This window comes from Equus caballus, chromosome 10 (genome assembly GCF_041296265.1).
Source record: "Equus caballus isolate H_3958 breed thoroughbred chromosome 10, TB-T2T, whole genome shotgun sequence".
Lineage (NCBI taxonomy): Eukaryota > Metazoa > Chordata > Mammalia > Perissodactyla > Equidae > Equus > Equus caballus.
The window spans coordinates 65,490,220-65,511,312 of record NC_091693.1 but is presented as its reverse complement, the minus strand read 5'-3'; the positions used below and the strand labels follow the sequence as shown (position 1 = coordinate 65,511,312).

The 21,093-nt window shown below is 49.3% G+C and overlaps 1 protein-coding gene across 1 annotated transcript; it reads right to left on the bottom strand.

Annotated features, from left to right (window-relative positions):
• Positions 1 to 469: 469 nt before the first annotated feature.
• Positions 470 to 21,052, bottom strand: NR2E1 (nuclear receptor subfamily 2 group E member 1). Its single transcript, XM_070223627.1, has 9 exons — positions 20,272 to 21,052; positions 15,488 to 15,633; positions 12,159 to 12,246; positions 10,408 to 10,643; positions 8,937 to 9,083; positions 6,710 to 6,806; positions 6,173 to 6,322; positions 5,806 to 5,911; positions 470 to 1,949 (listed from the first exon to the last, which is right to left on the bottom strand). Exons 1-9 carry the CDS (start codon positions 20,294 to 20,296, stop codon positions 1,787 to 1,789), a joined length of 1,158 nt encoding a protein of 385 aa, XP_070079728.1. The 5' UTR covers positions 20,297 to 21,052; the 3' UTR covers positions 470 to 1,786.
• Between the last annotated feature and the right edge of the window lie 41 nt (positions 21,053 to 21,093).

The following is a 21,093-nucleotide window of genomic DNA, read 5'->3' as shown; positions in this document are numbered from 1 at the left end:
CCTCTGGCCAAGGGGCCAGTGTCCTAAGATTTGCTGGGAACATCTGAACGCACTTCCCACTGCTCCCTCCACATCTTACTCACCAATATAGTTCTTCACCCTCTATCTTTGTGATCATTGAATGATTTCAAGTTCCTGGTCAGGACTGAAATGTTGGCAAGGGAGTGAGAAACAGAAGAGTGAGTGAATGAAGACTCTGTTAATCGGCCTCTTTCTTTCTCACACAGCAATTTTTCTAACAGATGCAATTTCATTTGAGAGCTGCAAGAATGGAATCTTGCGTTTTATTTCTTTATTCATCATTTTACAAATGGGACTCACTGTAAAAAGGAAATTGCCTTTGTGGTTCAGTTCTTCAGACTGGAGCACTCGGGAGAGCTTCAGTTTTTACACCAGCTGCTGCCACCACCTTGGATCTGGTGGGTGTGAACCAGCCCCGGGGGGAGGCTAAGAAATCAGGCAGAGTTCATTTAAATTCAATATATTTTTATTCTTTGTAAATACAATGAGTACAACCTGTAACTTCACAAATCAGTTAATTCACTTTGTACAAGAAAAGTTTGACTCACCCTATGATAGGCCAAGTGCTGGATATTTTTCCTCAGTGCTAGTACCTAATAAATCAAAACGTGAAAAGTACAGCAGCTATTTTAAAATGTTTGTTTCTACATTTCCATAAGTATAGATTCATACCAAAGGAGCAGCGTATAGTATAGGACGATGTGTGTGTGTGTGTGTGTGTGTGCACATGCGTGTGTACGCATTCAAGGCTTTACTAGAAACCGGTTTTCTGAAAGGCATTGAAGAGTCTCAGGCTGTTAGCAATGGATCAGTCACGAAACCTTTCGCATCCGTCTCCTTGAAGTTCCTTCTGGCATCATATCTCTATTCATTTACTGTCTGGTGTGACTCGCTGAAACACGAGTGTCGACCCCCATTGCCTTTGGTTTCAGCACTATGTTAATGGGACAGCAATCTGCCTCCCTCCATCACTCATCTCCACTTTATTTGGTTTTGCTGTCTTTATTCACCCTCCCTCGACTTGTGTTCCTTTAGTAAAGCTCTTCTATTTTTGAGATGTTATCCAACCTAAAGTCCTGGTGAGAATCTCATTTTCGTCCACCAATTCCTTTGACAAGGTTGCCTGGCCTATGGTATTAAAAAGAAGAAGAACGAAAGAGAAGGGAAAGAAAAAAGAGAGAGGAAAAGCAAATCTCATGGCATCAGCTACCTTTCACTTATTAACTCAGTTCTGAAGGCCACTTCATGATGTATTACAATAGAAGGGGAACTTTTGATAAAACTTTTGATTGAAGACCTAACCATTATTTGTAAAATAAATCCTCCAACATAAGATAGTTCTGAAGGCTGCTGTCTGATGTTATACACAGAGAACTATATTTGGTTACCCAACTTTGTAAGCTAAAAAGGAAAAGAAAGTTCTACTCGTGTTTCGGCTTTTGATAATTCAGCCGGATCTTCCAGGAAGAGGCAGAACGGCAGGCCTGTGACAGCCCCCGATTCCGCCCCCCTCCCAGGGCATGGCAGCAGTGAGCGCTCTGCTCAGGGGTCCTGTGACTCCCCCTTTCCTTCCAGGCTGCCCTACCCTGGGTGAGGCAGCAGGTCAAAGCTACTGGAACTGTTCTGTGCCAATTGACATTTTTTCCTGCAGGCTGCACATCCCCAGGTTTATGCCCCCTGAAGCGTTTGTTAGTTGAGGCTTGTTCTCCGTGGGTAGAAGTTCATCAGAGACTGTCCCATCCTGAAAAGTGGGGACCTCGAGAGCTTAGATGTCGCTGGATTTGTACATATCTGAAAGCAGTCTTGTAATTGGCACGTTGCCAATGGTCTTTTTGAAAAACACTTCTTCTATGGTTGATGGACTAATAGAACGTAAAGCTGGCAAAAGCAACAGGAGTTTTCCAAAGCGACACGGCTGAGTGGGATATCTGGAATAGGAGAAGCCATGAAAGCAATAAGATCCATTACTGATGGCAATTAATATCTTATACTGGAACACACACCATCTTCAGCATGATCTCCTGATTGGGCCTCTTTAATAACATACTATCCTTGCAACAGAGTCCTAGACAGGCACTACCGTCCCAGTTTATCAGGTAGACCAAGCAAGGCATGGTAAGCATAAACGATGCTGCCAACATCACACTGCAACTGTCTCTACATTAGCAAAGGGGATGCATTTTGTTTGGAGAAAAAAAATAATTTTAACAAACATGGTACTAAGTGTAGGTCAAATAATAAACTTAAGGTTTCCAGGGTAGAAAACACCGCTGGTATGGACGACAAGGCTAGCCATAGCACCCACGTTTTCCAATTCTCAAGGCTTCTCCACCAGGCTATTTCTCTAAAATAAAATGAGTCCTTTTCTAAGCAATTCTCCAAATCATTATTCAGGCATTATACTTAGTCACTCTCAGGAATAATTCCATCCTTATTACACTGCAAATTAAAGACTAAGTTCTGTTGGGTGGCACTGCCACCCAACTTTCATGTCAATGAAATTGGCATATAATTAAAGATGTGAGAAATTGCTTAACAATTTCCTCTCTTGATGTCCAACATACATCTGGGCTCAGATATGCAAGTTCCGTTTTCTGCTGCCTTCAGATGCCTATAAACCATCTCCTCATGGCAGCCCCAATGATTCTTCAGTCAGTAGCCTGGAATCAGGTATCCATCCCCTCCACAAGGAGGGCTCCCTCCACTGAAACTGACCGCCTAAAAGACTGAGCTCCAGGACACCTACCTACAACCAAGCCAGGTTCAACCCGTGGCCATAAGGTGCCAGAAAAACTGACAGATATCAAAATTCCTTCACAGGAGTTGGATAGCTGAACACTGAGTTGAACTGCCTGATAACTCTCCCCTGCAAATAGAGGCCAGGGGAGCAGTTTTCATGACTGTCTCTTCGCTGGAGCACACGACAGTCCCTCTCTTCAACCTGATAATGGTCTGATAATACATCCTTGGCCTCTGAGGACCTCATTTGGCTCTTTCGCTTCACGACCACCCATGGACAGGGACCTCTAGACCACCTTCAATGATGTGGTATGGAAATAGCATAGCCTTTCTACATTTTAAAAAACACCCAAACCCCACCACTTGCTCTCCTTGATGAAAGTATCTCCTATGTTTCCTGGAAAGTAATCCCAAGACCCACCCCTCCCTTTCACCTTGGTCACTCACTCCCTTCAACAGCTCTGTTTCCCTTCCCAGGATCAGGCAGAGGAGAGAGAAGCCTGCAGTGGGTGGGAGGTAGTGGCTGTCTAGACAAGCCCCCATCGTGTCTGCAGCATCCACCCAACGTGCTGGAAGTTTCCCAAGGTGAGAAACCACTGTGGGAAATAATTGCTTTCAGAAAGGATGGATTTGGGACAATCCATAGACTGTTAACTCTTGATTTTCTATGAGTAGACTATCCACTAACCCACTCACCCACTTCTTTTATTCTCTAGTTTGGAAGGGGCTGGTTAGTCAGTCAACAAGAACTAATTGTCTATTATATGTGAAGTACTGTGCTACCCAGGGACAATAACATTGTGTGTGTATGTGTGTGTGAGAGAGAGAGAGAGACAGAGAGAGAGTGTCTCTGACTACTCAAAATTATTTTTTAGAATATCTATGCCCCTGACTTCATCCATCAGCAGCATAAATAACTGGAAGTTTTCTCTCCAGGTGTAAGTGTTCTGGGTCTGTCACAGATCTGAATATTTGACCCTTAGTTATAACATATAGTTTGTGTGACATGCCAATTCCTTCTCCTTATGTCCTAAAGAATTACAGAAATAGCTTACAGAGCTGTAACAACTGGCTCAGTTCTCAATTTTAACAATTAATGTACAATTAGCTCAATTGGCAACATTAACTTTTCAATTTCAGATTTTGTTTTTCTAGACAGGAAAGTGCTAGAGGAGAATGTTCACTGATTTGAAGAAGCTAAGGAATAAGGCATCATCAGTTTTGTCACATGTAGACTCTAGATATTAATATTAAATTATAGCTGTAGCTGATATCATGAAATCAAAATTGCACGTCAAAGCAAATGTGTTCCTTCCGTGAATAACTTCCCTGTTTTGAGGGTGGGGGAGAAATGGTCTATTCGCTTTTCTCTAAGACAGAGTTTTGTCAGTTTGTGGTTTCACCCCCTCTACTCTCCCCATAAGCTGCTCCTGGCAGGCCAGCTCACTTAGATTCTCCTTGCTCACCTCTCCAGCACCTCCCACAGCGCCTCTACCAGCCCCTCTACTGGCTCTCGTTGCGCCCCTCTCCCCTGCTGAGATCCTCCCAGTCAAGGACCAGCTCACATGTGCTCTCCTCCATCCATCAGTCTTTCCAGACTTTCCCTCACCCCGTCTAAACAGAACGTGTCTCTCCCACTCTCCATTTTTCTTTCCCCTCTCCTCTGGTCTGAATTGGAGTAACACTTTTTCCTGCTTCATGCAAAGATAAGGGGCAGTGTCTGGTTCTTTCTGGGGTCCCACAATGCTCACCAGGAGCCCTGCACAGAGTGAGTATTCAGTAAAGCCTGACTGAATCACTTTCCAGATATCACATTCTCCTTGGCGTAATGTTCTTTATGCCTTAAAGACTCTAAGTGTCAAAGGTCACTTATGATATCCAAGTTAGTTTTTAGTAGGGAAAAAGTGCCCAAATTATGCACTGCTCCATTTCATGATTTTGAACAAATATTAAGTGCTTACTACATACATTCTGAAATTTAACATGGATTTAAATTTAAAACCCATCTCACTTTAATTTGGAAAAACATATACACATGCACTGTCACAACACAGTTCCAGTGATGTTCCATGGACAGGGGACAGTTTTATTCATTAGTATTCAAAAGAGGATTTACAACAGAATAGGGAGATCCTAGCAGAAGTGTTATCACCCCCAATGAATACAGCTGACTTGGGGTTTCTCTGACCCCTTAGGTGAGGGGGGCATTAACCACCTCTACCCGTTTGATTTAGTTACTTCCACGTTGAGATGATAGAGACAGGCTTCCATGGGTTTCCCTCAATATCAATCTAGAGAATAAAAAGAACAGCAACTTGATTCTAACCTCACCTCTACCACAGTCCTAACTTAGGAAGCTGCTCACCACTCTTGAAAAGCCTTGCTTTTTTTCACGTGAAAATGGAGTCAGAAACTCTATACCTCCGGGTAGACCTCCCCATCAGTGGTGGGCCAGGAAGAGCATCGCTGGATCCCCAGCAGGTGAGAGTTTCTACAAATAGCCAAGAACAGCCTCTGCCAGTAGGCACTGCTTGGCCAGAAGAAACCCGGTGGGGGCTATGACTCAACCACTCAACAGATACTAATCAGCAAAGTCAAACAGCAGTCATGACGGGGGAAAGATGGCCTCTTTAGAAAGTTCTCTGGTCCTTCTCTTTGGGATGGGCATCCAAAGAAAGGCACTTGACTTTTTTAAAGGATGATGGGCCCGCTCTCTACTATATCAACCATAACACTTTAGCCTTCATTTTTGGCTTTTCCCATATCTGGGTCCATTCATCAAAATGTGTTCAACTGTTTTGACAGATCAACTTGTTCCGCCAGGACGGCTGTAAGGCGTCTGTTGTGTTTCCCTCCAATAATCTACTTTGGTTTACTCCTCTCACCCACCCTGCCAGATAGGTGAGGACATATACTGTAACTAAATTAACTTGCTGGCAACAGGATAATTAGTCACAATGTTTGAACTGGCTTATTACCGTCTGCTTACACATTCACAATGGAAGCAATTTTCTTAAGTACACCTTCAAGGGAAACAAAAGTCACCTGGTGTGGATGTAGCTGTTGAGAGTTAGCTGAGCTTCATCTTGAAGAGCTGCGATGGCGGCAGCATTCCGGAAACTTCTCAGTTCAGAACCACTGTGTGTTGGAACTAGAAATGAAGACCAGGAAACTGTGACAGGCAGCACAGGAAACGCAGATGGGGAAAGCTCCTCTCTGGAAGTGGATGGCCAGCACAACATGCAGACCCCTACGGCTATCAAAAGCGGGGGCCTCCCCTCATCAAACTGAGAGTATCGGCTCCCTTGAAAAACAATCACCTCTTTTTACAAGGGTCTGTCTTTGAGGTGGCTGAATTATTGAGGGGGCAAAACTGGGGAAAGAGAAGAGACATGGATTTGAGTCTGCTTACCAGCTTTGAAAGTGACAATGCATTTTAGACAGGCAAATTCAGTAGCATCTAACCGGAGTTGTCTAAACCGAGCCACCACCTCTTGTAAAGCCTGTATTTCAGATATAATCTTGTTCAGCTTCTGGGAATCTGTGTTGTCACCATTCATGCCTAGAATAAAAATATGGAATAAATGCTCTAATATGAAGGCATTTTCATGATTTAATATTGATTTTTGACAAAATCCTGCATATTAATATCTATTCAATTGTCACTCTGAGATATCTGATTCCATGTAAACCGGCTATATTGTATGAAAGTTAATATAAAATCTTCTCTTGGATGATAACAAACACAGTAATTTGCATTTAAATAACAATGCAAGCAGTCATGAATACAACAAAACAACATTATTTGCATTTAAATATAGATTTATAAATGACAGGTATACGCTATTGTTCAGCAGGAATTTGTTATTCTTTACATGTTGTTCTTTTTTCAGTAATGTATTTTTATGGTAATTTCTACAACAAAGTCATTAAATTGTGCAATTCTTACCAGATACAGCCAGTAGAGTGTTAGCATCAACCGGAATGGCCCATTGTGCTATTCCTAGAACAAACAGTTCTCTCCAAGCATCTTCCAAAAGCATCAGCTGTCATACAATAGACGTATAATATAATATAGTGTGTAATTTATAAATTTATAAACAATTGCAATATGTAAATTTCCATTATTTTAAAAAGTGTTTTAAATGCCTGTCTTGGTCATTTTTCCTCTGAATATTTTAGCTTTCCCTTATTTTCCTGGATTTTCCTTTTTGAAAAGGTGCCTATGGATAAGCACATGCAATTGAAAGTCAGCAATCCCAATTCCCCCAACTTTGCTTCCCCTGGTAAAGGGTTTATCCTTCTTGTCCTTGCATCCATTCCTTCTTAACCACCTAGAAGCTTCTGAGATCCAAGATCTACGAAATGTCACCAGCAGCTCAGCAGGTGAATTTCCCTCATATAAAATGCTGATTTTATCCGAGTTGAGGATTCTAGACTAAGTGGGCAGATTTGGGCCCCCGTCTTCCTGGAGGGTTGAGGGGGCTGAGCCGAGAGAGAGAGAGAGAGAGACAGACAGACAGACAGACAGACAGACAGAGAAAGAGGGATCACTAATTCCCAAGAGGCATGCAGGGAAATCAGGGTGTAATTATGTTAATCGGGTTTTGCTGAGTTTACCTCATCTCACTGCCTGATTTTTCCGAGGCTCATAAGTGGACAGCATCAAGGTGCTTGTCATTTTCATTCTAATAAAATGTGCTACTGAATATTTAAAATGAAACTCCGGCTCCTATTCCAGATTAATATACTGGATTCTACTTCACCACAGTTTGCTTGTTGTTGAAGGGTTTGCACCGAAGGGCTAAGTGGCGGACAGTAAGTAAATTTTGTTTGGATTAAAGAGTCTACAAATACTTGTTTTGAGAAAAAATAGCCAATTTACTCATACACCACAGACACAGAGCAAATGGTTAGAGTGAATGAGTAAACCTGGTTGAAGATAGAACCCAGCCATCTTGAAAAATCTGTTTTTGAAAAATCTCTCAGAAACCAGCCAGTTCTGGATGATTTATGTGAAAGGATTTCCTTTTGGGAGCTAAAAACTGAAATGTGACGGCCTGTAACCAAAATCACAATTAGACCAAAAGGTTTAATTTTCAAAATGCTTTATTTTTAGTTTATTGCATTAAGTACAGAAAATAATACTTTAAAAATGGAAGGTAAACAATGTCTAATTCTGGCCATGTCTGAGCATCCAAACCATGAAAAAAACAACATCCCAGGCTGGAATATTCAATGTTTTGAGCACATTGCCAAGTCTCTCTGTAGGAGATGTACTTCATATTAAAGGGCACTATTATGCTTTAATTAGGTATAAAATGAATTAAGGAAATAAACCCTTTACCTTTAGAACCACTTATTAGCCTTTTGGGAAATTTGTCACTGATTTTCGTGAATGCACTAGTGACAGCCAATGGTTGTGAACGCTTCATTTTCTTTCTTTCCCTTAAGGTTAGAAAAATTCTGGTAGAGGCTATTTCTGATATTCCTAACGATAACATTTCTGTGTTTTGGTACCATGCAATTTTTAGCAGCACATACTTTTTCTCCCTCTGAATGTCATTTACAACCACAGAATTATGCACAATGCCTATTTGTTTACAAAATCTCTGAAAACACTTAAAGAATCAAGGGAGACCCTCCCTGCAGGAGGTGTGCAATGTACCCTTCACTCCTGCATGCTGATAAATCAGTGGCCAAAACTGAGCATCACAGTGGAAAATATAATGCTGTGAATATAAAATGATGAGACTAGTTCCAAAAACCTTACAGGAGAATACTTTCATCTCCTTCTATTTCTCTCAGTACCAGTGTGCTTAAGAAAACATTGTTTTATTAATAATTTTAGAGGTCATTAAGATATTTAAAAATTTGTGATTAAATTTAATACTTCAATTAAACTTAAAAAAAGAGATAATGTTCTTGTAGGTTTGTTTTGCATAGACCAGATCCATCTTTACTGAAATAACATAATTACATTTCTTGCTAAGGATTCCATAACTAGATATTTCGAACCCATAGAAAGAAGCTAGTAAAAATAGGTTCCTCGGTGCTGTTAAGAATGGATGCCTGTCCTTGGCGATTTATCTGGGTAACCTCCGGCTTCATAATGATGACTGTTGCTTCTTTCCCGACCGCCCTCCCCCAAGACCTCAGGGCCCTCCTGGCCATACCTGGTCTTGCAAAGAGAGTGTGGAGAAAGCTGGCACACTCTTAGCCCACTTGATGCTCATAAACAGAAGCCTGGCAGCTGACTCGCACACTGACTCGGTGGCCACTTCATAGAGATACATTGGAGTCCCATTCACTTCGTGGGGGTACTGGGTGGGGAAGAGAGACACCAGAGAGTGAGGAGACCACAGCTTTGCCAGAGGAGCCAACTTTTTAACTTTATGATTAGAACAGGGAAGGAGATAGGAATTTGGATGTTCTACTTAAATGGGCTGTTGCCATAGGGGGATAAAAACCAAACATCTACATCCACAGAACTTGGGAAATAACAATTTTTGGAGACGCCCATTTCCACTCTTTAGAGGCCTGTTCCTTCCAGAGGGGGCATCTGGCTTTTCTATCTTGTGCAGCAAATTTTCCTTGGGCTGAGCCAAGTGCCAGGCCTGTCTCCCAATTTAGACAAGAGCTGCTTGCATTTGTGTAAATAAAAATAGATGTGAAAAAAGTATAAATTAATAGGCATCCCAAACACAAATATGCATATGAGTATTTTTAGAAAGGATTAGTATATTATGGAAATATTTCAATTAGACATCTTAATCATTCACAGAGCATTCCCATTCATAACTGACAACATATTCATAACACTACTTTCCCAAGCTTATTATACACATCAAGGGTAAGAAAGCAATATTAAATATTGTGCGTGTGCATGTGCCCAGGTGTTTGGCTTCCTGCAGCGTGGGGCTGCAGCTGGCCCTCCTCTGGGGGAGGCCCCGAGCCCTGCTCCACTTGGAGTGGGGGCTTTGGGTAGGTACCAGCTGGAAGCCTGGAGGGTAATCCCTAGGTGGCAGCCTTTTGAGGTTGTTCTGGCTCTGGCCCTTCTAGTAGAGGCTCAGTCTTGGTGTAAATCCACGTATGTCAGAAGAGAGAGTGGGGAGTGTGGGAAAGGACGCCAGGTTCCTCAAACTGTCTTGGCGGGTGAATTCCACATTTGTCTCCTGCATTAGGGAGCCATAGCTTTGCCCAAGAACACACATCCCTGAGGTTTGCAACTCGGGCTCTTCTGTCAGCTGCAGGCAACTCCTTTCTTCTAAAAACAGACGTCTGCTCTTCTAGCCTCAGGGAACTCCTAGGCTGCCCGCTCAGTTCAGGCAGGTTCACATCTGGGTTTTCTAAAGGAGCGGGTTCCTGAGCCCGACCTCAAACTTGCAGAAAGGGACTCTGGGGGGCATGGGCCTGGAGTCCACATTTGTAGCCAGCTCAGAGTGACTTTACCTCACGCTAAAGTTTGAGCACCTCTGGCTCCACAGGGAAGAGCAGGAGGTCTAGAGTGCCCTGCAGAGGCCGGCCGAGCACCCCGCGAGGGCTCTCCATTTTTTGCTCAACCCCACCCCACCTCAGAATGAGTGGGTGCGCCCCTCTCCGCCCTGCACTTGGCGCGATCTCCTTGGGCCCAGCAAAGCCACTGACCTTGGGCGTGGGCTGAGCCAGGCTCACGAGGGTCTGCCGCTCGGGGGTGGCGGACACGGCGGCCAGCTCCAGGCCGTGTGGCTCCAGCTGCGTGACAGCGGTGAAGAAGGCGGGCGCTGGCAGCGCGGCGGAGGGGAAGTGCGCGGCCGCCCCGTTCTCCTCCTTGTGCCCACGGAAGTAGAGGGCCACTTGCTTGCGGATGGTGGACGTCCGAGGCCCCCGCTCGTGCTGCACGGCTGCAGAGACAGACAGACGCGTGCCTGGGATCAGAGACTCGGCGACACTTGGCCGCTGCCCGCGCTCCCGGGCCAAACGCCACATCTGGACAGGCAAAGTCACCCCAGAGGCGAAGAGAGCGAGGGAGAGGGGACGTGAGGGCGGAGGGTGCTCTGAGACCGTCTAAGTCTTACATCGAATGCATTAGGAAGCTGAGGCCAAGGAGAGGTCACGACACCGGCCGAGCTTCAAGCAAGACTAGATGACTTCTCTATCCATTGAAGGCTCCTCCCCACCCAAGGGAGGTCGCAAGGAAACCGAGAGCCTTGGGACGGAGCAGCTAGGTATCCTCGTCCGCAACCAAGGGGAGAGGGAGCATTGCGCACAGCCAGGCACCACATCTGTGCACGGAATTTTCCCGCTCCGCCCAGGGGCGACTCCCCCCACCTCCACCCCCCGCCCCCGAGGAAATGTCGTTTGGCCTCGGAGGGCCCCAGGAGAAAAGGACCCGAGCCCTGAAGACTCTGGGAGATGGGACGAGGGAGAGCCTGTCTCGGAGAGTGCTGGAGGAAGGCAGGGGAGATGTGACAATTACCACCAACGGTTTAAACAAACAAATTAATTCAGGGCAATCTTCCGCTCGCCGAGCTTGACAACTTGTCAATACACAAGTTCAACAGGTTGGACGCTCCCTCCTGCTTCCTGCGCTGCGGAGGAAGGAGCACTCCCCAGCGGGCACGGTGCCTCCTGGAGCTGTCACCCGGCCCGCCGCCACGGCAAAGCCCCCTCCGCACCCTGTCCTGAGGCCCCATTCTTCCCTCCTGACCCCTACCCCCGCCCCGCCCCGGCCTGGGGCGCCCTCGCCAGGCCACCGCGCGGCGCGCACTGGGACGGCGCTCTGTGTGCAGCCAGCATCCTGACGTCCTAGTTCTTTCTTCACGTTTAAGAGCCTTCTGGGAGCTGGGTGTCCGAGGCACCCAAGGTGTCACCCTGCCTGTCCAGCCCTTTCCTGGAGAACCGAGAGAAGGCCTTGAAAAAGCCCAGCTCTCTATAATGGCCTTCCTGATTTTGGAATCTTGATGAATTTGCAAACAAGGGCTCGAAATTCCCAGTGTTCCTGTCTCTGCCCTCCCTCCTCCTGCACACCGTCTCCAAGTCCCCGTGATTTCCTTCCTGGCAGACTATCCGGACTGCGAGATCCTGCGGGAGGCTAACAGGCTTAAGGGTGGCCACAAAAAGGGCTGCAAGGAGAGGCGAGAAGAGGAATTAGGAAGCGAGGCAGGAAATATCCGTAGCAGAGTGGGGTCCCTGGCAACGACGCCTTTGTGGGGGCTCAAATTTGCTAGGTGGGCATGGGCCTTGCCTAGGGAGTTCAATGAGGAAGGATACACCTGAAAGCCCGAGGCCAATTCTCAGCATCTGGAAAGAAGTGTTAGGGAGATGATTTGCATGCATGGGGGGCCATGTATTTTCTGTACATATAATTTACTTACTACTCAATCGACATTAGACCAATAAAAAGATGTATTGATTACCATCTTTGTTCATGTTGACTTCCAAACACTTCTTGAGCCGACACGCCCTGCACTGGTTTCTGTGCGTCTTGTCCACCGGGCAGCCTCCCTGGAACAGAGCGCAGGCGGTCAAGCGGCCCCCAGGGCCTTCAGGCTGGGGATGCGAGGCCGGCACCGGGTAAACGAAAATGTCGTGGAGGTGAGAACTGACCCCGCCACCGACCCCGGAGCGCCAAGCCTGGGTCCGCGAAACTCCAGGGCCTTGGGCACCAGCAGGGACAGGTAGAGAAAGAGCTAGGATTCCCGGGGCTGCTTCAAGAGGACCAAGCCCTGATCCTATGAAAGCGGACAAGGAGGAAAAGTCCTTCTCCAAGCAGGTGAAGGGGCGCAGCGCCCGGCCGGCCAGACTCTGCAGCGCTGGGAAGAGAAGCTGACGAGGGGAACTTCGGCCAGGCGCGGAGGTGGTGGAGCAGGGGCGAAACTTTTCAGGACCGAAGACAGCGACCTGGTGCCGGAGGAGGAGGCCTCAGAGCAGTCGGGAGTGCGCTGGCCTGCCGGCATCCCCGCCGCCGCCCCTCTCGCCAGCTATGCTTTCCTTCTGCTTCAGGTCCGGTTTACCTCTTTCGGTCATTTTCTGGGTGAGCCCATTTATCTATCAGATAAATATCTGCTATTTATCCCTCACTTTCTTGTTTCCTCACTTTTGCCTTGGTACTTGAAATAATCCTTATAACCAGCCTGTCAAGAGTTCTCTTAAAGACTAGCCTCAGCCCAGATTCATGGAAACACAGCCATTCCTAGAAGGTGAGGCAGAAGCCAGTGAGGTTAGGAGGGCTTCGTCTACAGAGGTGTGGGTGGGAAAGGAAGAGCCCAAAGCCTGGGCAAAATCTAGAAATGCCTCCTATGTAAATATGACAAGGAAGCTAATGTGATGGACTATCCGACAAAACGATAATATGGACTGAGAGCGACAGCCCGATAACTGAAAAAAAGAGGTAATTGCTGCCTTAGAAATATTTATCTAAGATGCGTGAGAAAATAAATATTTTATCTAATGCAATTTTCTGGAAAAATATTGGCCACTAAAAGGAAATTGACAGAGAAAATTTCTTATGGAATTTATTCAGCGTTAGGTGTCATTACTGAGGGAACATATGCATAGATACATAAAGAGTCAAATCTACATACGTATTTTATACACAGAAAATACATAAGAGGTTTGGTGCTCTCCTATGTTTATATGACTTGCTACTGTTACATTTGCAGTGGGAAGGAAGAGAATAAAATAAATGCATGTTTATTTTGCTTCATGATCTCAAAAATTCATATACTCTGAATTTGGAGTAAGCACATTTGCTCAAATATCCCTTAGGGAAAAATTACACACTTGAATACACAATTTTATGAGATCACACCTCTCCAATTTAAAATATGTTGACTTATTTAAAATAAAGGTAGGGCAGAGGTTTTGTAACAATTTCTAAATGTCCTCATTACTGTTAATAATAATTTGGAGTATTATTTACCTAATTTTAGAATAAAAGAGAGAATGGAAATAATTTTGGGTTCCTAAGTGAATTCTTCAGGGCATCTTTGCTGGCCAGTGTAACAGTTCAACGTAAAGAGGTTTAAAGAACTTATTGAATGCAATCATATGTCTATCCTCAGATGTTATCCTCCTAGTATTCTGATAAACATGCTAATGCAAAATAGAAGTCTTCATTAGTTCTTAAGAGTGTCTTCAAATCAAATGATGTGTATGTAAATATCAGGAGCTTGAGAGAAAGAAGAGCGCCTCAGCTCAGTCCATTTATTCTGTCTGCAAGGAGAGACCACCAAGCCTGATGAGTCTATTATCACTCCTTTACAAGTACTTGGACTGACATCAATATGTTTGAATTGATAGCCAACCCCTTTGAAAATATCAAGCATAACATCTGAGATTTTGATTCCCCAATTCTGTGCATTGCATAAAAGCAAAAGATAATTTAAGTAGAAGTCTGCTCAAATTTGATGACCCACAGTAATCCCCATATTTCTGTGGAGCTATTAGGATACAGTCCTGTGTGTGTATAATGTGATGGGTCCCTATGGCAGAGCTAAAACTTGATACAGAGCTGTGTACCAAATTAAACAGGTAACAGAGCTAGAGAGTTCAAAATAACTTATCCAAATGCAAATGTCTTCTTCTTTTTGTGGATAACTCAAATCTATCAGAAATTTATATGAGCAGACATGGCTTCAGAAAAAGATGGACTAATTCACTAGCACCAAACAATATATATGTAGGTATATACATGTATCATATGTATTAATTAGTGAGAATGTTTTCACCATTTTGGTTACCAAAGGATGACCTCTGACTAATACACTCTCCAGGATCTTCTCGGGAGTTAAGGTGGTAGCTCTGAGCTGAGGGTCTGTGTGCCTGGCTAAGAAGAAGGCAAAATATGGGACCAAAAGACTGATATCCTAGGTTGAAATAAATCTACTACTGAGCTAGAAACTGAGTCGGGGGTTCTACTCTCTCTTTCTGGAAGCTTTGACTCACATTCAGCCCATGCCCTGACTCCCCATTCTCTTTGAGACCCCTTCTGCCTGCTCAAGACCAAAACACAACCAACCAGGCACGTCTTCTAAGCAGAGAAAGAGGAGACATGGGAAGCTTGGAGAGGGTCCCAGTTAGCCCTTCCTTGGGAGCCTTCTCGCTCACTCGGCCCTTTTCTGACCAGGCCCAGTTAAAGTCACATGGGTGCTGAAGCTCCTTTGCCCTTCTCAAAGTTGAAAGGGCACAGTCCCTCACAAAGCACATCGTCTCTGTCCCAAGCGGCCAACTCTCACTTTGGGCCTCAACTTTGACTGTGATGCCCTGTGCCTTTTACTCCTGCCAATCAGGCGAGTGGTCAGTGCACTGAGCTTGGGTGCTGGGGGTGGGGTGGGCAGGCAACACAACATAGCCTTTTCTCCTGCTTGCACTTGTGGTTTATATTCTAAACTTCTTTAGGTCCTTTGGGCTGGCCTTATAGCCACTGGGTGTAGGCCTTACCCAGTGTAAAAATCTATCAGAAGATTAAAAGGGCAGGGGAGGGGGGCGCAGGGGGGGCGCAGGGTGTAGGGAGGCTGGGGGCATTCAAACTTCCCCTTGCAAACTCTTGTCTTCTCTTACCTCTTCCCGCCTCTCCCAAGCGAAAGGGCCTCTGAGAGTGGAGGCAGTAAGGAGGGGAGAGGAAGGGCGAGGTCAGGGCCTGGTCTCTCCTCTGTAGCTTGGAAACTCAGAGGCGGCCTTGGCACAAACAAAGGAGGGGGAGGCAGCGGAGGGGAGCCAGGCAGTGCAGCCCTGGCTAAGGTACCTGGTTTCCAGATTTGCAGACATACGTCCTATTCCTTCGGATGCTCCGTTTGAAAAAACCCGAGCAGCCGTCGCAGGCGTAGACCCCGTAGTGTTTCCCCGAGCTGCGGTCGCCACACACTTTACAGGGAATATCTAAAATGCGGCCTGAAATCGCAGGAAAGACCGGGAAGGGGGGATGGGGCGAGAAGGAGAGGAGGGCGGAGGAGAGGGAGGAAAGGAGAGAGAGAGAGATGCTAAGCAATCTGACCTCTGAAGGGATTAGCACCGAAGCTGCGGTAAAAGCAAATAATGAAGTGATTTTATAGCCAAACTTTTTTTCCTTGAGCAAGTGTCAGTTTCCTACAATGAGCATTATTCATGCACCGCTACATGTATTTGGGTCTCCTCTAATCGCCGAGGCCCATTTTGGAATAAAAGATTACAGCAGGCCGGGGCGGCAGCGCAGCCCGCCGCTGCCTTTCTGCTCCGCGCAAAGTTTGGCCGCCTCCCTCCCCGGCTCTTGCATTTAACAGAGAAAAGTTGTTAGTGAGCGCGCGAGGAGACAAACTTGAAATGTAAAAGGGAAAAGAAGAAAAACAAACACGGCTGGAACCAGGGATGGCAGCTGGAAGGCAATCGAGTTTTCTCTGAGCTGCCGGGCGGTTGTTATTATTAGGATTATTATTGTAATGCTAATACTAGGATTATTAATGATAATAAGGGTAGTGGTAATTGCCCAACTTTCGCTTTACCTATTTAAAAAAATGCTGGGTGGATCGCTTTTGAGAAATTATTTCTTTTAGGGAAAAAAAAATTTCTTCCCAAAGTAACTAGCACCGGCCTAGGCAAGCGGGAGGGACGTGATGCAAGTCGATTCGCTAGCAGGTCAAGTGGGACCTGTTACAGCCCCTCGCCTTCCCTCGACTCCCCGAGTTCTTCCTTCTTAGAGACCTGCCTCCTCACGCTGGACCCTGTGCGGGTCTCTCCCTTCCTGTTTTTCCACCACTGTCAGAGGCTAGTTTTGTAAAGGATTCGACTGGTTTCTCTAGATTGCCCCCCACCCCGACTGGCCTCGACAGTCGCCTGGCTTAAGAGAACTTTCCTCGGGATCCCGTCAAGCCTGGGGTGGCCGCCGGCCCTGGAGGAATGTCAGGAAGGGGGTAATATTCCAAAATTCAGTAGGGAGGGAACTACTTTTCTCGAAGGTTCAAGAGTCCAACCAGTTTGAAGAGGTTTATAGGGACTTAGAAATCCTTCTTCCTGCAAACAATGGGGGTATTAAATAAAGTGGTAACTTAACGCTTTAATAATAATGATGATGATAGTTAATAATACTAGTTAATAATAACTAACTTCTTAACATGTAGTTTTCCCGTCGCTGCCCGTTCGAAGGCCTCCAGTCTGGGCCCGGCGTCCTCGGGCCTGGGTGAAACTCGACAGCTGCTCCCCAGAGCGCCCCGGATGGGGACGCGATTAGGCGGGGTGAGGAGAAGCAAGGGTGACAAGGATGTGGCGAGGGGACCAGGGGAGGCGAGGGCGCGGCGTGCGGAGGGCCCTCGAGGAGGCCGAGGTGGAAACTTGCTGATGGATTCTCAGGCGTCCGGGGGGGGCTGGAGCACACCCTGGGCTGCCGCCTTGGAGGAGGGGTGGGGGGGAGCGGGGGAGAAGCGCGGGGGGGTGGGGTTCGGTAACCACCAGGCTCGGCTGGGGTAATTACAACCCCTCCATAGCACCTGCCTATAGAGCCACCAGTGACCCGTCAAAAAGAGTAGCATGGGAATTCGGATGGCGACAAAGGGCGGCGGGGGAGACGCGCGGCTCGGCCACCATCTCCTCGGTTCCCCCACTCTCTGAGGGTGGGAGGAGAGGTTGTGCTGGAGGGAGGGAGGGGCTGGAGAGAGCCAGGCGAGGCCACAGCGGGTCTTGTCCCTCGCCCCCTCGGGCCTGTCCCTGCGCCCCAAGGAACTCACGGGCCTGCCAGTAGCCTGGCCGCCAGGCCAGCTCGGCCTCACCGCACTCACTCTGGAGGCAGTAAACTTGGTTGTCATATTTTGCAATCATACTGCTCTGCAGAACACACACCCCTCTGGCTGAGATGGGGTCCGTGTTTGGGGTCCAACCATTCTGTCGCCCCAGCTGTCCTCCTCTTCCCAGTGGCACTTTTGAGGATGCCAAGACGAGCACGCGGGAGGCGCAGTGGTAGGGGCTCTTTTCCCCCGCTGCCCATCCAGACAGGAGGCCAGGGACACCATCCTCTGGAGAACCCCGCGGGGGTGCAGGGAGGACCAGGGCGGGGTGGACGACCCTCCTCGGGCTCGGCGCAGACCTCGGAGCCGCGGCTCCCGGGGCAGATTAGAGACGGCAGACCCGCCTGGGGCGGGGCACAGGAGGGAGGGACGCAAACATTCCGGGGCATAGCGGGTCTGCGCCTCAGACTCCGCCACCCAGCCACGTTAAGGTGACTTGGGGTCACGAGACAAGCTGGTTGACCCCGTTGCAAAGCTCCTCTCATTTAGCAAGCCGAGCGAGCTCCGACGTGAGGCGAGCGGGAGTTTCCCGAGGCTGGAAAACCGTTCTTAACTTCCCTCGCCAGGGGGTCCCCTTGGGGCTTTTTGTGTGTCATAATTGCCTAAAGATATATGGCAGCTTCGATTACTGTAATTACCATCAGAGACTGTTGAAAGAAGTTAGTCTGGGCTGCAGGGGTGACTGGCCGGGGTCTTGTTACCACCCAGGCGGGGCTCCCGGGTGACAGCGCTCTGCTCTCCAGCCGGGCGAAGCCGAGCCAGGCGGGGGCTGCAGACCTCGCGGCCCGGCTCGGCCCTGACCTCGCCCGCTGCGCGCCGACCTCCCCGCCGCCCGGGGCCGAGGGCCGCGGCTTTCGGGCCAGGCTGCCGCCGCCGGTCTGGAGAAGGCCTGGACGCGCCGGCGCCGCGGGCGGGGCTGCTGTCCCCGCGGGCCGGGGACCCCTCTGCAGCGGCGTCGGGACCCGCGCCGGGGCTCCGGGCTGCCGAGGCCAATCTCTGGCTCTCGGGACGTTGGAAAGCTCCAAAGTTTGCCCAGTACGTCACTCCGCCGTTCCTCCTAAAAGTCCTGAGGGTCCCCTGCGTCCTCGTGCACAACAGGCGGGCGCAGCCCCCCGCGACCCTGCTTGGCGCCGGCCGCTTCCCTCGCCTCCCAGGCCTCGCTTTTCACACCCCCGCCCCTAGCCCGGCGGCTCCACACCCGAAGTGGGCGCGAGAGTCCGAGCCCCCTTACTTCCAGGCAAGGAAGCCAGGGCCTGGCACAGGGCGAGCGAGCCAGGAGGCTGCCGAGCGAGGCCTGCGGGCTTCGGTTTTTGCCATGGAAGCTCGGAATGCAACAGGAAAGGGTCACTTCGGCGCCTCCTGCGAAGGCCCCTCACACGCGGGAACGTGGGCCGCAAAAGGCGAGCTGGCCTCCCTTCCCAGAGACTGCGCAGGGAGGCCGGGGTAGGCCTGAGGCTCGCTGCGGACGCTGGTCCTTCTCCAGGGTGGGCTCCAAGGCGGGACGCGGCTAGAGTTCCTTCTCTCTTCCCCAGATCTAGACATTTCTCATTTTCTCATTTTGTTCGCGTTCATTTTACTCTAATTTTTAAAACGTCAGCACCCAAACCAAAACAAACGGGCAAAGTGAAAACACCACGCACTTCGGGAAGGGGGGTAGAGCTGGAATTGCATGCCACTTAAGTGGACCTCAGAAGTATCTCGAACGCTCCCAACTTTCAAAGACTCAGGACAATGTGGGCGAGCGAGGAGAGGGGGACTGAGGAAAGCACAGAGCGTCAAAAATGCCACAGGCGGGTGCAGAAAATCTCAAGGCCGGAGGGAGAACTCGAGACGTGGGGACGGCGGCAGCGGCCACCCCCGGCCTTGGACCCCGGAGGCGGCAGCCCCGGGCCCCCGGAAGGCGGGAACTGAAATGCCCTGGGGAGATCCGAGCACTGCGGCCGCGCCGCCCAACCCCAGCTCGGGCCTGCACGTCTCGGTTCCACAGGCACGGTGTACACAGATGCCCTCGCACACACTCAGCCCTGCACGGCGGCGTCTAGGGGAAGTTAGAGACCAGCCTCGGCTTGTCGTTCCGAGGGAGAGCCACCGGTAAGCAAGTCTGAGGAAGGAGAGGAGCGCGCGAAGGGAACAGGCCGCACACTCCTGCCTCTGCCGAGCTCCCGCTCGAAAAGTACTTGGGATTAGGGATTTGGTCCTCTCTTTGCTAGAGCGGTTCGCCATACTTTAAATTCCCCAGTTATGACCTACGCGGATTTAGGATTAAGGAAAATGTGACTTTTAAATTGTTTCTGCTTCCCGGTTTGCAGGATTATTTGAAACAGCTAGAAACGGGGTGCAAAGCATTCCATTCAAATCCGCTTTGCGCAGAGTTGCTTTTGCGCCTTGGAGCTCGGAGTTTGGAGCGAGCGTGTTATTGTGCTGCCGCCTGGAGCTGCGGCCTAGTTCCCGCCCCCGTCGCCCCCCTCCTCCCCGCACCTGGCGGCTAAGTGGAGGCAACTCGCCGGACTGGTGGGCTGCATGGGTCGCAACCTTCCCACCGCACCAGAGAGAGGGGGGAACCAAGCAATCCAGAGGTAACGAAATTGCTCTTCCCTCGCCAGGAAACGCTCCGACTCACAGTCTGGAAGGAGCTGGGCCAAAGCGCGCACGCCGCCGGAGTACCGCTGCCGGGCTCGGAGCCGCAGCGCTCGGGGCAGGACCTCCCAGGCCTCCCCGCCCGCCCGCCCCAGGCTGCGCGCCGCCGGAGCCCCGCGGCGGCCGGAAAGGTACCCACTTGTTGATCCGGCGGGCTTGCTCATGCTGGCGGTCCCGGGGCGGAGCGGTTGGTGGGCGCTGCCCGAGTCCCGGCCGGCAGCGCCCGCCTCGCCGCCGGGCGCCGCCGCTCTCCAGCCGCCCTCCAGCCTGCGAGGCTTCCGGGCCGGACAGGTGGGTATCAGTCGCGCGCTGCGCTGCTCCCCGAGGGCTCAGAATTCGTTCCACAGTGGAAATTTAAGCATCCTTAAGTTTCTTCCCGGCTCTTGCAAAACCGCAGCTGCTGGGAATGTTGCTTGATATGGACACACGCATGGACAGACGAATGGAGAGACGGACAGGCAGATCGAGGAAGAAGGGAGGAGGACAGCGAGAGAGGGGTATTGAAGGACAGAGATGGAGACACGAAAATGGTCTTCCTACGGAGCAAAAAGGGTGAAATCCCTCTCTTTCCCCATTCCGGTCTCTCAGTCTTCAATTTCTCCCTCTACATTAGGCATGCAGAGTATGCATAGATCTCTACAGGCCGCTGGTCTTCTAAGGAGAGAAGGAAAACACAACTGCAGGCTCAGGCAGATGCGCTCGGCGCTGCCCAAACCCGAGCGCGGGGTGCGAAAACTAGATTGCTGGGAAGTCTTCCGAGGAAACAGGCGGCCAGGTCCGGGTTTCCGGGGAGAGCCGCGCACGCAGCGGCAAAGGGTCCCCGAAGTTCATTACCCCGTGACTTTGTGCCTGTCGCTGCGGGCTGGGTCCCCTGTAATATCTCCAGAAGCGCTCTGACAGGCAGCCGCGGGGAGGGGAATAGGGCGTCCCTGGCCCACTTAGCTTTTCCCCCAACTCCTGG